At 53.6% G+C, this 13844-nt stretch overlaps 1 protein-coding gene across 1 annotated transcript in view; it reads right to left on the bottom strand.

Annotated features, from left to right (window-relative positions):
* The window catches only part of STK10 (serine/threonine kinase 10), a 119894-nt gene that overhangs the window by 30902 nt on the left and 75148 nt on the right, over nt 1-13844 (bottom strand). Inside the window, exons 8-10 of the mRNA XM_021698333.1 lie at nt 5562-5696; nt 2948-3493; nt 399-529 (exon numbers count right to left, since the gene is read on the bottom strand). Of these exons, the coding sequence (XP_021554008.1) occupies nt 399-529; nt 2948-3493; nt 5562-5696 (812 nt within the window). The remainder of the gene's footprint in view (nt 1-398; nt 530-2947; nt 3494-5561; nt 5697-13844) is intronic.

Genomic DNA, 13844 nt, shown 5'->3' with positions numbered 1-13844 from the left:
GGTGCATGGGTGGGTGGGTGGGTGGGTAGATTGGATGGATGGGTGGGTGGATGAGTGGATGGATGGATGGATGGGTGAATGTGAATCGACGGGTAGATGAGAGAGTGGGTGGGTGGTGGGTGAGAGGATGGATGACGGGTAGATGAGTGGGTGGATGGATATGTGGGTAGATGGATGGAGGAGTGGATGGATGGATGGTGGGTAGATGAGTGGGTGGACAGATAGGTAAATGGATGGGCAGGTGGATGAGGAAATAGATAGGTGGATGGGTAGATGAATGGACGGGTGCTCTGGGGAGTGAGACACACAGAGAGTTCTGTAACCAAAGGAACCTACAACCCTCCCTCTCACCACATCCCCACCCTGTTACCACCATCAGCAGCCAATCCCAGGCTTGCCTGAGAAATCGCATCTCCTCATCCTTCTTCTCATCCTCACTGATGATCTTGGAGGTGGTGATGCTCACCTCCACACCATCCACCACAAACTTGCGGGTCCTCTTGAGGGTTTTATTGTGCAGCCTTGAGTCCTGGCAGGGTAAAATCATTAGGCAAAGCTCAGGATTTCAGCTAAGAATCTGTGGGTGACACAGGGGTGTGGCCCACAGCCTTCTTGGCCCCACAGCCTCAACATCCAGGTAGGACATAGCTGTCCATCATCCCCCTCTTGCCTCAAGCTTCCCATCTTGGAGTCCTGAGTGTCTGAGCTTATCCCCTCTACTCCAGCCCTGATCTTGGCCTTCAAACACTGCCCCTTCCCGGCCCCACACCTGGCTGCCAGCACTCTCACACACAGGACGTGGCACCAGAAAGAACCGGGTTCTAATCCTCCCTCTACCACATACTGGCTCTGTGACCCCGAGCAAGTCTCTTGTCCTGTCCAAGCCTCAGCTTCCTAAACTCATCAGAGGAAGAGCACAGCAGTGCTCACCTCCCAGGGTGCTTACAAAGACACAGCGAGAGAGTGCGTGGGGGACACAACACAGAGCCCAGCTCATGGCAACTGTTCAGTACTTGGTATTTATATCTGACAGTTAGGACTGCGGACCACAATCTCCTACCACAATGCCAAATCCAAAGAGCCCAGAAAACTGAAGTTCATAACTGATTTGGAAGTCAAACCCAAGCTGCCTGAACTCCACGGGAGGCCACACCCATCTGGAGCAGCTCCCATGAAATTATTCATAATCTTTATCTTTTCCTGGGAGTTATCATGCATTTCAGACACAACTGCTCAGAGTGCTGCCAAGACTCCTCAGGGGGTTTGAATACCCTCTGAAAATTGCTCCCGACTCAGCTGAGAGCCTGTGCGCCTGCCCTGGAGTCATCACGGCATCTCCCCGCTCTGACCTCAGTGGGCTTCCGAGGCCCTTGATGGCGTAGCCCAGCCCTGCGTTCCAGACTCTGCCCTGAGGGCCTTCCAGCCAGAAAAAAGAGGGCAGGCCAGGGCTGCGTACCGCAGTAAGTCTCCATCCCCTCAAAGTGGGCTCTGAAGCCCCGCTCCTGCTCAGCCAGGACCAGTGGCCAGCACTCACTCCCTGAGGGCTCGCCACCCCCAGGCTTCCAGGGGCTCCAGACACCATGGGCACTAAGCAGCCCCACCCGACTCTCATCCTCCTCCAGTGCCCAGCCGGCGCGTGCTAGGGCTCAACTCCAGACTACTGGTGAGAGATGAGGAGTGGCGGGGAGGAAAGGGGCCAGGGGGCTACAGCCCCCCCACTAGGACTACTCGGGGTCACGGGGCCTCCTGCCCTCCCCCACACCCCCCCCAAGGTAACAGGCTCCTCATCTCGCTGCGGGTGCTGACACAGCCCATGGACTCTTAGAACAGCCGTGTTCCCGGACTCACTGCCAGTCAGCTAGCAAAGGAATGTTCTCAACACCCGTAAGAGGCAGGGGAGACCCTGCTCTGCTCTTTATTTTTTATAATTATTTTTTTTTTTTTTCTTTTGGCTTAGTGTCTTTTTAAGTGGAGAAGGAACAGGCTATCTGTCTTAAGGCAGCTGATGGGCCCTGATGCTGCGTCTACATTAGAACCACTGTCTGTGCTTGTCCTGTGACCTGTGCTTTCCTTCTCTTCCTGAAGCTAATTCTTGGGCTGGCTGGCTGCTTTTCCTTTTTTCACTTCCCTTCGTTTAGCAAATATTTTTGAGTCTCTACTGTGTGGTTTCCACCAAGTAAACAACAGGAGAAAAAAACAAAACAATACAGTATCTTCCCTAAAATCAGCCTCGGCTGGGGATGAGCCTCAGTGTGGCCTGGTCAAGTGGCCAAGAGTGAGTTCAAGAACATCCTGACATTTATCAGTGTGGGCAGGGGGGCGTCAGCCCTTCCTGCGGGGGCAGCCAGGCTTCCACTGGGAGAGCAGAATGGCACGTGGGGTTCAGAGCACCAAGTCTGTGGGGCTGCCCAGCTCTCCACTCCCCACCTAAGCCTCCGTTTGCTCATCTGTACACGGAGATAATGAAGGAGCCTCCATTTTCTTTAAAGCACTTCTCAGTGTTGGCCTCCATGCTGAGCCCTCAAGCTCAGTGGCTACTGTCGTTCACGTCAGCCACCTCCAGAAAGGCCACTGAGCCCCAAGAGTGCCTTAAGCCCACTCCCTGTAACTGAATCGACCAGTCAGCAGCTGGACCACATGGCTGACCCGCAAACAAGAGAACTTCACTCCTAGACCCCTCTCTCCCGAACTTCACCAAACCCAATTTAAATGGACACACAAATTGAAATTTAAACCTGAGCCAACTGCCCGGCGTGACTAAATCCCAGACTGAACTCAGATATTCTGGAGATTACACTATGAATTGAGCTCAAGGCTCTTTAAAGAAGAGCAATCCTCATGAACCACTTAAAAGGGAAGGCGGCCACTAACGGCTTCCAAAACCAAAACTGGGCAGCACGTCCTACACACTCCGGCTCCAAACCCGTGGTAGAACTGGTGGCATTACCTTGATGGACAGAGAGCCTGTTTCTCTGTTCAGGGACAGGTCGGCTGAGAGGGAGATGTTGTAGTCCATGCTCTCGGAGGCGGCGAGGCTGCCACAGTCTGAGTCCCTCTTGGACGGGCCCGGGGCTGCCTGGGTGGGGAGCTCCAGGCTGCCGTTAGCCAACTTCTCGGCACCCAAGGTCTCCAGGGCACTGCTGTTGGGACGGCTCTGGCTTGCTTTTTGGGACCTGCTGGCTGCTGGACTGAGGTCCCCGCCGTGGTCAGCGACTTGCTTCTCCTCGGACACCTGAATTCTGGCATCCATGGACACTGGCCGGGACTTCCGGAAGGGTGCTGGCACTGCCAGGACAGTCTCATCTCCAGGAGCCACATCTGGGGGGTTGGTGGTTTGGAGGGATCTGTCCCCAGAGGGCTGGCTGGGCCCATGCACACTGTCCTGAGGCTGGCTGGGTGGCACTGGGGTGAAGGATGATTCTCTGAGAAGCTTGTCGGTATTGAGACTCAGCTGACTCACCTCAGAAGAGTCTCGAGTATGGTTCCCCAGAGGCTAGGAAGGAAAAAGAATCAAGACCATGCTATTTTATGTCTAAGACAGGAGTCAGGGATGCAGTAGGGCCGGAAAGTCAGACACTCACAAGGTGAAGTAGGCCAGGGTCAAGGACATACCATAGTCATCCCTCTCCAGTGAGCCACAGTCCTCACGACTCCCTACTGTCTAACCTACAGAAGAATTACTACTTGTTTCGAGTTCATTGAATACCTGTTCTTCCTCCTACGAGCGGAGGCAACTGTGGCCAGCTGGACAGCTCATCCCTTGTCTAAGGGTGGCAGTGGCCACTCTGCTCCAGCTAATTGTGACAATGGAGACAGACCTTCCAATTTTTTAAGACAAGGCTAGAATGTGGATTTTTACCTGACACCGCCTGATTTTTAGAAGGCAACTAATTCAAGTTTTTGGTTTTGTTTTTTTTAGTTGCATAAAAACCAAACCAAAACTATCCAGAAGCTAGATTCAGTCTATCATCCACTAAGTTTTTAAAGTTTTGTTTTGTTTCTTAGAGCTTTGGGGGCTGGTAAGTACTGGAAACATTGCTACTATGAAACACCCATTTCAGTGGATAAAATATAAACATCCAGGGAATGAATAAAGTGAGCACCCCCAGAGCCACCTTCCATGTCAGGAGTGGAACACTGCCCACCTCAGAGACACCCCCCCCCCCCGCCACCTATGTCTGTCTCTCCCCTTGACATAATAGTTGTCCTGAAATTGATCTCTAAGTGTTACAGGTTAGTTTGCTTGTTTTCAAATATGGTATTAATGGAATCACACCATAGCGTTCCCTTGGGTCCTAATGGCCGCTGGCTTTAACCCTGGATATGGAAGCCTCCAGAAGGAACTCTAATCCACCTCCTTATTCAACAACCCTAAAATGATAGTTCAGGAATTCAGATCTGATCCTATCATCCCCACACCAATGCCCAGCCCTTGCCTGAAACCCTCAGCCCCCACCGCCCTCACAAGGGTCAGCCTCCTGCCTGTGGAAAACCAGGCCGGTGTGACTGTTTTCTGCCTCCCTCCCCAACCTTGCTGTCCGTGGCATCCTCCTGGAGACAGGCCCCAGACACACCACCTCCCTCTCCCACCATGGTTTTCCTACACCTGGCCCTGCCGCCTAACAGCACAACTGGCCACGTCATTCCTCGACCTCACTTTGCCCATCTCTGAAATGGAGCCCTGGTTCTCCCGTCAGAGTTGCAGAGTGCCCAGCCCCCAGCAAGGGCTCCGTAAAAGGCTAGGGCTGCAGGGCTGATTCTGCTCCTCCTCCTCGGTGCTTCCCTTCCTCATCCTGGTAAGGATTCAGGCCAGCCTGTGGCTTCTCCCAGGATGCCATCAAACTCGAGACAGCACTACACTGCCCATTCCCTGACAGACGAGTCAGCCCCTGCCTCACTCGCTCCACGGCACCATCTGGACAGCAAGTTTCCCTCCTGGAAGAAGCCCTTCCCAAGTGGCGTCAACCAGGGATCTGAAAGCAACAGCTCAGGACAGAATCCAGCCCACAGACATGTTTTGCTTGGCTCACAGGTTTTTAAAAATTTAAATTAGCTTTAATTTAAATTTAAATTCAGCCAAGTGCTGAAGCTGCTGATGGGTTACAAATGTGCCAAGACATGGGTCCCCTGGGCACTCGGGGCAGCCAGACAGGGTCTGGGGTGCCCGGAGCCCCTCGGCCTCTTGCCTTCGGTCACGTGTAGCCTTTACCTGCATTTATCCCACAGGGTGCTAAAAACATTTTCATTTTGCATGTGAGCCACAAGAGGAAAAAGGCAGGGAAGCAATGAGTCAGCTACCAACTTTTAAAAACTGGAAGATCCCATGTGAAAATCTAGATTACTGCTCTTTCCTGAAAGCGTACAGAATCTGGCCAGCACATCCCCGCTGCCTCACCCTGGCCCACGTGCTGACATATATAACCTGTGGCGTGGGGGGCTATAATCCCTGAGCTGGGGAGAAACAGGAATCCTTCCTGCACCCCCCAGGTCCCCTCTTATACCAGCCAAGGCCTGCCGGGATCCCGTCCCTCCCCAGCACCCCAGCCCTTTCCAGGCCTTACAGAGGTGGCATCCGTGGACTCCTCCTCTTCCCCCTCTTCCCGGCCATCCTCGATCTCCTCCATCACTTCGGCCTTGGCCTCGGCCACCAGCTCCCGCAGGGCCTTGTTGCTGGTGATGCTGCTGACAAAGGGATGCTGAGGGGGCAAGACACACCTGGATTAGAACCCCTTTGGGCAGGAGGGTGCAGGAGGTGCAGGCGAAGTCTTGGGGGAGGCCATCTCCCAGGCAGAGAAGGCCAGCGGCATCCCTAAGTACAATGTGAACGTGTACTTGGTAAGGGAGAGCCAGAGGCGGCCCACGAAGTCCTGTGTGTGCTGGAAGAGGCCGAATCCTGGCTCTACCCCCCACCAGCTGTGCAACACTTAGCGTGTCACTTTCCTTCCCTGAGCTGCAGGCTCATCTCCAAAGTGGGGACGATAATGGCAAACCTAGAGGGAGGTCATAAGGATTAACCGAGATAATGCACAAGGAAGTGTTTAGCTCAAAGCAGGAGCTCAAGCGATGTTTGGGGGGTTGTTTGTACATTTGTTTGGTTTTTTTTAAAAGGTTTTAATAAATGGTTTTAAAATATCTACTACAGGGGCACCTGGGTGGCTTAGTCAGTTGAGTGTCCAACTCTTGATTCCGGCTCAGGTCATGGTCTTGGGGTCCTGAGATCGAGCCCCACGTCGGGCTCCGCGCTCAGTGCAGAGTCTGCTTGTCCCTCTCCCTCCCCCTGCTTGCTCTCGCTCTCTCTCAAATAAATAAGCAAAATACTTTAAAAAAAAAAATTACATATCCTTTATTGAAGTGTTACTTACACCCAGTAAAGTTCACAAATCACTAAGCTCAAGGACTTTTTTCCACTTATATATTAGGTATGACCATAGCCCACCTGCAGACACCAAAGGTTTCCATCTCTGTATCATCAACCCCACTCCCCCTAGTTGCCCAGCCCCAGAAACTAGTTTTGCCTGTTCCCTAAATTTCATGTGAACAGAATAAAAAATATGCAGTCCTCTGTGACTGGTGGTGTGGTTGAAATCATGAGATTCGCCTACCTCACTGCATATATTGGTAAACTGGTCCTTTTTCATTTCTGTGCAGTTATCTACTGTATGGAGAGGTCACAACCGGTTTATTCGTTCTGCTGCTGATGGACATTTGTGTTGTTTCCTGTTTTGAGCGACTATGAATAAAGCTATGAATGTGTGCATATAGGTAGGTCTTTGGGAACACGCATGTTTGCAAATTCTTAAGGGAGTGTCGTGTAAGTTCTATTCCTAGGCATTTACAGAAAGGTCACATCTCTAAAATAATGAAGCCTCTTTCACACACCTTGCAAAACACCAAAGCTTTTAAGGCCTCAGCAGATGTTAAATCAGCGCGAGCACCTTCCCTGATAGAAGTCTGTTCTCGGGCATCTAATCCCCAGCCCTGGGGAGTGGACGAGGATGTGAGATTGCTCACCCAGGGCCGCTTGGAAAGAGATGTTGTGTGTGTGTATTAGGGGAGCAGAGGGGTCTCATTAAATCGGAGTTTGCTCATTTGAATTTAGAGGAAGGCTCCGATGAAATCTGCCTTCACTGTCAAAAAATTTATCAGCGGAGGAACAGTGTCAACGAGATCGCAGAGAAGTATGTAAGTGACTAAGAATACATTTTCAACACCTTGTAAACACATGCACCACTGATAGGTCCATTACAAATCATTTTTATGTGCTTGTTCATTTAGAACAGTTCATTTGTGGAAGGTCACGAGACAATACCCCTTCCACTCGAGCACCTAGTGGTCCTTTCTGACCTGAAAGGAATAAACCTCACTCCTTTTAAAGAGCCCTAAACCAGCCTGGCCGTCTCTAGTTAGTCCAAACTAGTAAAGATTTTAAGAATTTCATTTCGGGGCGCCTGGGTGGCTCAGTCGTTAGGCGTCTGCCTTCGGCTCGGGTCATGATCCCAGGGTCCTGGGATCGAGCCCCACGTCGGGCTCCCTGCTCTGCGGGAAGCCTGCTTCTCCCTCTCCCACTCCTCCTGCTTGTGTTCCTGCTCTCACTGTGTCTCTCTCTGTCAAATAAATAAATAAAATCTTAAAAAAATAAAAAAAAGAATTTCATTTCTTGGGGCGCCTGGGTGGCTCAGTCAGTTGAGGTCTGCCTTCGGCTCAGGTCATGATCCCAGGGTCCTGGGATGGAGCCCCACATCAGGCTCTCTGCTCAGTGGGGAGCCCACTTCTCCCTCTGCCTGCCGCTCCCCCTGCTTGTGTTCCCTCTCTCACTATCTCTCTCTCTGTGTCAAATAAATAAAATCTTAAAAAAATTTTTTTTTCATTACTTTTCTTTCTCTCCCACGCCCCATTCATTCACTGATTCGGGCCACAGCCACATGTTGAGGCCAATGATGTGCCAGGTGCTGAGAGAAGGCTGAATGACAGGATGGGCATGGTCCCTGCCCTTGGGGCTTGCAGCTGAGTGGGAAAGAATAGGTATGTAGCCAAACGACACACAAGATCATGACAGGTCGGGGCTCCTGGGTGGCTCAGTCAGTTAAGCATCTGCCCTCGGCTCAGGTCGTGATCTCAGGGTCCTGGGATTGAGCCCCACGTCAGGCTCCCTGCTCAGGAGGGAGTCTGCTTCTTCCTTTCCCTCTGCCACTCCCCACCCCAACTTGTGTGCACTCTCTTGCTTTCTAAGAAATAAATAAAATCTTAAAAAAAAAAAAAAGGTCATGTCAGATCAGGTAATGGGATAGCATGAGGCTGGAACCACATGGGCCTGGCCTGGGCAGCGGAGGCTACTTAGTCTATGGTCACAAGGGTCTCCCTGAGGAGGTGACATTCAAGCTGGCCAGGGAAAGATCCGGGCACAGAGAATTCCAGGCAGCGGAGCAGCGAGTACAAGGGCCCTGGGGCCAGACAGAGTTTGGCAGGCTGGAGGCACGGCTAGAAGGCCAGGGTGGCAGGGCTTGTGGAAGAGAGAGGAGGAAGGAGAGGGTGGTGCAGGCAGGGTCCCCGAGCTGTAGTGAGAAGCTGAGACTTTCTTCTCAGAAGCTGCCGGAGGGTGCAGCAGAGCAGTAGTATTATCTGTTTACCCTTTAAAGGTGTCAGTCTGGCTGCTGTGTGGTTCCAAAAGGTCTTGAGTGGGAGAGCTAATAACGGCTTAATAATCATGGGAGGTAGGAGAGTGTTGTGGTGAGAGTACTGGCTTTAGATGAAATCTGCCTGGGATGAAATGCTGCTTCCACCACCACCCTGGGCGAGTCACTCAACCTCCCTAAGCCTCAGTTTGCTCATCTGTATACTGGGAATAATAGTATGGCTGTTGTAAGCACTAGAGTAAGTGCTCCAAGTGTGGCAGCCATCATCTACACCATCACCATCACCATCATCACCTCCAGCACCACCACCTCGGTCCCCACCGTCACCACTGTCACCGTCACCACCAGCAGCACAGTTAGACCCCCAGCCATCCCTCCTCCCTCCTGCATCCCCACAGAGCACAGCTTTTTGGAACTGAGGGGGAGCATCAGATCCCGAAGGTTCTCCGAGCCTCGCACTGCCCAACCTCACACATGAATCTGAGCAAGAAGCCACGGGACACTTCGCGGCAGTTGCTGAAGCAGATGCGGCAGAACTAAAGAATGCAGGCACACGTTTCTGGAAATACCAAGTTTTCATCAGGGCATGCTACACGTTGACCAACCCAGTAGCTTTCCAGCATGGCTAGGAGTCTTGCTTTCTTGGGGCTGGACCATCTGCCCCATGGCCTCTCATGAGCACCCCGGGGTCCTCAGGAAGGGGATGCCACGGGGAAGAAAGTCCTTTGCCAGAGGAGCAGGTGATCGGGGCAGATCCCCGGGATGCCAATCCCAGAATCCCCAGGCAGGCACGGCTAACAAGGCAGGCCTTCCAGTGGCTGATGAGGCCCAAAACACTGTTTTGTCAACTGCCTGGAACAGAAAGCACAGCCTACCTCCCTCACTGCCTCAGCACCACTACCTCCAGGGATGTGTCCAAAGAAGAGAAGTCCCCAACCCCGAACCGCCAGGGCCCAGTGGAGAGCCACAGCCCTGCTGCAAGGAGGCCCGGGGCCTCCTCGGGCAGGAAGTGCATGGTGTACCTGCGTGGGGACAGGCTGCTCGGGCACACGGGTCCCCAGAAATGTGCTCGCACACCCCTGCACAGGCCCAGACAGAGGGGAACCCAGCCGCCTGCTCCTTCAGGAAGAGGCACAGCTGTTGGGTGTCATCTCTGCAGGAAGCCCCGCAAGGCCACACAACTCGCCAACTGGTACCTGCCCACTGGCCAGGACCCCTCCTGCCATCTACACAGACATCCTTTCCAAGACGGGAGCCTGGTTTTCCTCGATGTGCTTAGAAACCACCAGCCAGGGGGTCCTATACTCCGAGGCTGGCTTTAGAAAATGCCTGATGCCACTGTCAAGGTTTCAGTTGTCAGCATCTGTCCCATTCCCCCTTCCCTCCCATCCAACTTCTCTTTCTATCTCATTCTTTCTTCCGCTCCTTCATTCATTCAGGGAGGAGGCGTACCAGAGTGGTCAAGAGAACAGGCTTTGGAATGAGACAACCAGGATCAGAATCCCAGCTTGGTCTCTTACAAGCTGTGTGACCTTGTGCGGGCTACCTAACCTCTCTGTTGCCTCAGTTTTATCACCTGTTTGATGGAAATGTGAATAGTACCTACTTCATACTTTGTTATAAGGATTAAAGTAGTTAACATTTGCTAAACATTTAGAAAAGTTCCTGGCATGGAGAAAGCGTTACCCTACAGTTAAGTTAAAATATTAACGAATACTTGTTGAGGGCCTTCTACATACCAGACACTGTTCTGGATGCTTGGGACACATCAGTGAACAAAACAAAGACTGCTGTCCTCAGGGAGCTGACATGCTAGGGATTCACAATAAACTCAATAAACAAGTAAACTGTGGAAAAATCAAAAGTAGCGCAGGGAAAGGAGAACTAGGACTATGTTGGGAGTAGAAGTGGCAGGTTTCCAGTTTGAAATAGGGTGGTTGGTGGAGGCCTCACTGAGAAGAACAATGACTTAAAGAAGAGACTCGACCACGGAGGTGTCTGAGGAAAAAACATTATAGGCAGTGTGAAAAGCTGTGCAAAGGCCCTGAGGCAGTTGTATGCCCAGACTGTTGGAACTACAGCAAGGAGGCCAGAGTGGCTGGAATCGAGTGAGGGAGTTGGGATGGGGTGGGCAGATCGTGTAGGACCCTACAGGTCACTGAGACTCTGGAGTTCGGCTTAAGTGAGAGGGGATCCATTAAGGGGCAGGAGGGACAGGAGCTGACATCCGTGTTAAGGTTTCCCTCTGGCTGCTGTGCTGAGAACAGACTGAAGGAGGACAGGGAGACCAGCGAGGGAGTAATAATCCAAGCGAAAGTCAGACCTATGGTTGCAATGGAAATGGTGCCAAGTGGTCAGATTCGGGGCATGTTCTGAAGGCAGGGACGACAGGATTTCCTGACAGAATGGACATGGAGCCCACAAGAAAGAGTGGCACCAAGGATGCTTGCCAGGTCTGGGGCCTGATGGCAGGGCAGGTGGGTTGCCACTCCCTGAGACAGGACAGCCATGGGTCGAGCATATGTGGGGAAAGCAGAGGGCACTCGGGTGTGCACATCCACACCGGGGTGGCGAGTAAACAGCCGGACTTCGACACCTAGGACAGGTGGAGCAGCTCAGGCTGCAGGGAAAACATGGCAGTCGCCGCAACCAGGTGGGACCCTCAAGGTGAGTGGAGATGGGGCGGGGGTGGGGGGAAGGCCCTGACGCGCTTCCACAGCGATCGGTCGCAGGAAAGAGCAGCAGGGGAAGGACGCTGCGGAGTGACCGGTGACAAGGAAAGACACCAGGAGGCCGTGGGGGCCCGGAAGCCAAGCGCTGGCAGTGGCAAGGATGAGGGTCAGCTGTGGCTGCCGTGGCCAGGTCCCACGGCACGAGCGCAGAGGCCACAGCCAGCCACTGGGTCCAACAACGTGAGTCACGGATGACCCTGACAAGAACGGCTGGGACACGGTGTGGCAGGTTCATAACCAACTCGCCTCGTGTCCGCGGAGCACCTGAACTGACAGCAATCGTGCTAAAAACAGCGCGTGCGGAATCTCGTTCCCTCGTACGACTGCGTAAGGGAGCACTAACCGCGTCTCACAGGTGAGGAAACTGAGGCACAGAGTGAGAACAACTCCTATTCCGGGTGACCAAGCCTGACCTCAGAGCCCGGGTCAATAATCACTACGTGACATGGTCCCCAAGAATCTCTGTGCAGGTGAGGGGGTGAATCAGAAACCAGTGTCAACTCAAGGCATGAGGGGCCGGGAGGAAGCTCCCAGAACCAGGCAGAAACAGGGGGCATGAGCAGCTCTGCAGGGGGCACTGGGAAGCCAAGATCGGGAGGCCCCTACCTGTCACTCAAGGCCAGGTGACCTCGGGCAGGCCATGCTCCACCCTCCCCCACCCAGAAATAGGCACAAGGACAAAGCTGACAGCAGCCTAAGCCCCGAAGGTGTTTTCTTGATCTCAAGGGACCGCTCCTTTCTTCTGCAACCCTTTCTGTCTTATACTAAGAATCCCCTGGCAGGACATTGTTTCCAACTATGTAACAAAAATTCCTGGCTCAGGCTGAAGCTCCAGGGCTGCCATGTGGGGATGGAGGACAGCTGGTCTCTTCCTGGTGGAATGTCCTGGATGTCCTAGAGGCCGGATATAGCAGGCCAAGAGGTGCCTGCTTACAGGAAACAATTGGCCCCACAAGGCTTGGAGCTTCTGCATCTGACAGTGACGGCCCACCCCCACCTCTGGCTTCCCCACCAAACACGGCAAAACCCAGGAAATGAGGCCTCTGCTACTCCAGACGTATCTTCGGTATCTTCGCACTCAACCCTCACAAGGACCCAGTTAAGGGGGGGCATTGCCATTACCCCGATTTCAGAGCAAGAACTGAGTCACAGAGAAGTTAAGCCCATCTCCCAGGGTCTCAGAGCCAATAAGTAGCAGAGCTGGGATTTGAACCCGGGACTTTACAGTTCACACACTTCATCACTGTGTTGCACACGCCAGAGGGATGCGCCGGAGTCTGGAATATCGACAGGGCCCTGTGCCTGGCACACAGCAGGTACTCGGGAAAAGCGGCTGAACATGAACAAAGACTCAGTGCTTGGTGTGGCCTCTTCTTCCTTCCCTCCCGACACACATCAGAGGTTGTGAGTCACTTTCGTGGAAGGACCACTGTGGGCAGGGTCTGGAGGGGCGGCCCCTCCCCCAGAACTGAGGCCCACTTTCTCTCGGCCTCCCATCAGCGTTGACGGCACGGTGACAGCAACGGGCAGGCCTGAGGACAGCTGGGCGGGTGGTGCCTGCCTCTTTCAAAACACAAGGCACCAGCCCAGGCAAAGGGCAGCTCCCAGCTACCTCCAATATTTCAAAAAGCTTCCAGGGAACCATCACCCCTTCTCCATGCGGAGGCCAGAGATTCCTCACACAGCAGCCAGACGGGCCCTTGTAAGTGTAGGCTGGATGCTATGTCCCTCATCCAAACCCTCAGGGGCGCCCCACCGCGCACAGGTAAAGTTCTGGTCTGGGCTTTCAAGACCCTGCGTGACCCCACGCAACCTGGCCCTTCATGCAGAAAAGAGTGAGCATTGCCTGCTGCCCCCATTTGAAAGAAAGGCCTGCTTCTACCACTGGCCCTTAGCTGGCCGCTAGAAACCTCGGTCTGGGGAGGGGGTCCACCATGAATGGACAAGAGTGGCTTACTCTGCCTCAACTGTTTGCACAGACAACACGGTTCCCACGAGCATCGCTTTCCTTCTGGAAGTCTGCGTCCTGCTGCAAGGCATCAGGGCAATGAGTGTACCAGAGGGCTGTGTGTCCTCTGGGTGAGCACACACCCACATCTCTCCGATCTCTGCCCTCATCCCTGGCTCCGTGCCCTGGCCTCCTCACTCCTCCCAACCAGGCTCACGGGCCAGGTCTTTGCCTCAGCTCCCCAGCACCCCTCGCCTAGCCCCTGGCCCCCTCTGGGTGTCTGCCAAGAGCCCTTCCGTGCCCTCCTTTGATAGGAGAGCAGGCCCTCGCAGGCCCCTGGCCTCCTGAGTTGTTTTCTTTCTCTCCACAGCCCTTGTCTCTCCTTGCCACGGGCACCTATCTGCTGTCTGTGGCCTGTCTCCCCCACTAGAACATAAGCGGTGTGAGGACAGGCTCTGGGGGAGCTTCCTTCACCACAGCCGCGCCTGGGCTGGGGAGGAACACACCCAGCTTCCAGGTCATGGGTGAGCT

The sequence above is a fragment of the Neomonachus schauinslandi genome, chromosome 7 (genome assembly GCF_002201575.2).
Source record: "Neomonachus schauinslandi chromosome 7, ASM220157v2, whole genome shotgun sequence".
Taxonomy (NCBI): Eukaryota; Metazoa; Chordata; class Mammalia; order Carnivora; family Phocidae; genus Neomonachus; species Neomonachus schauinslandi.
Note: the sequence above shows the minus strand (reverse complement) of the source record. Positions and strands in the feature narration are given on the sequence as shown.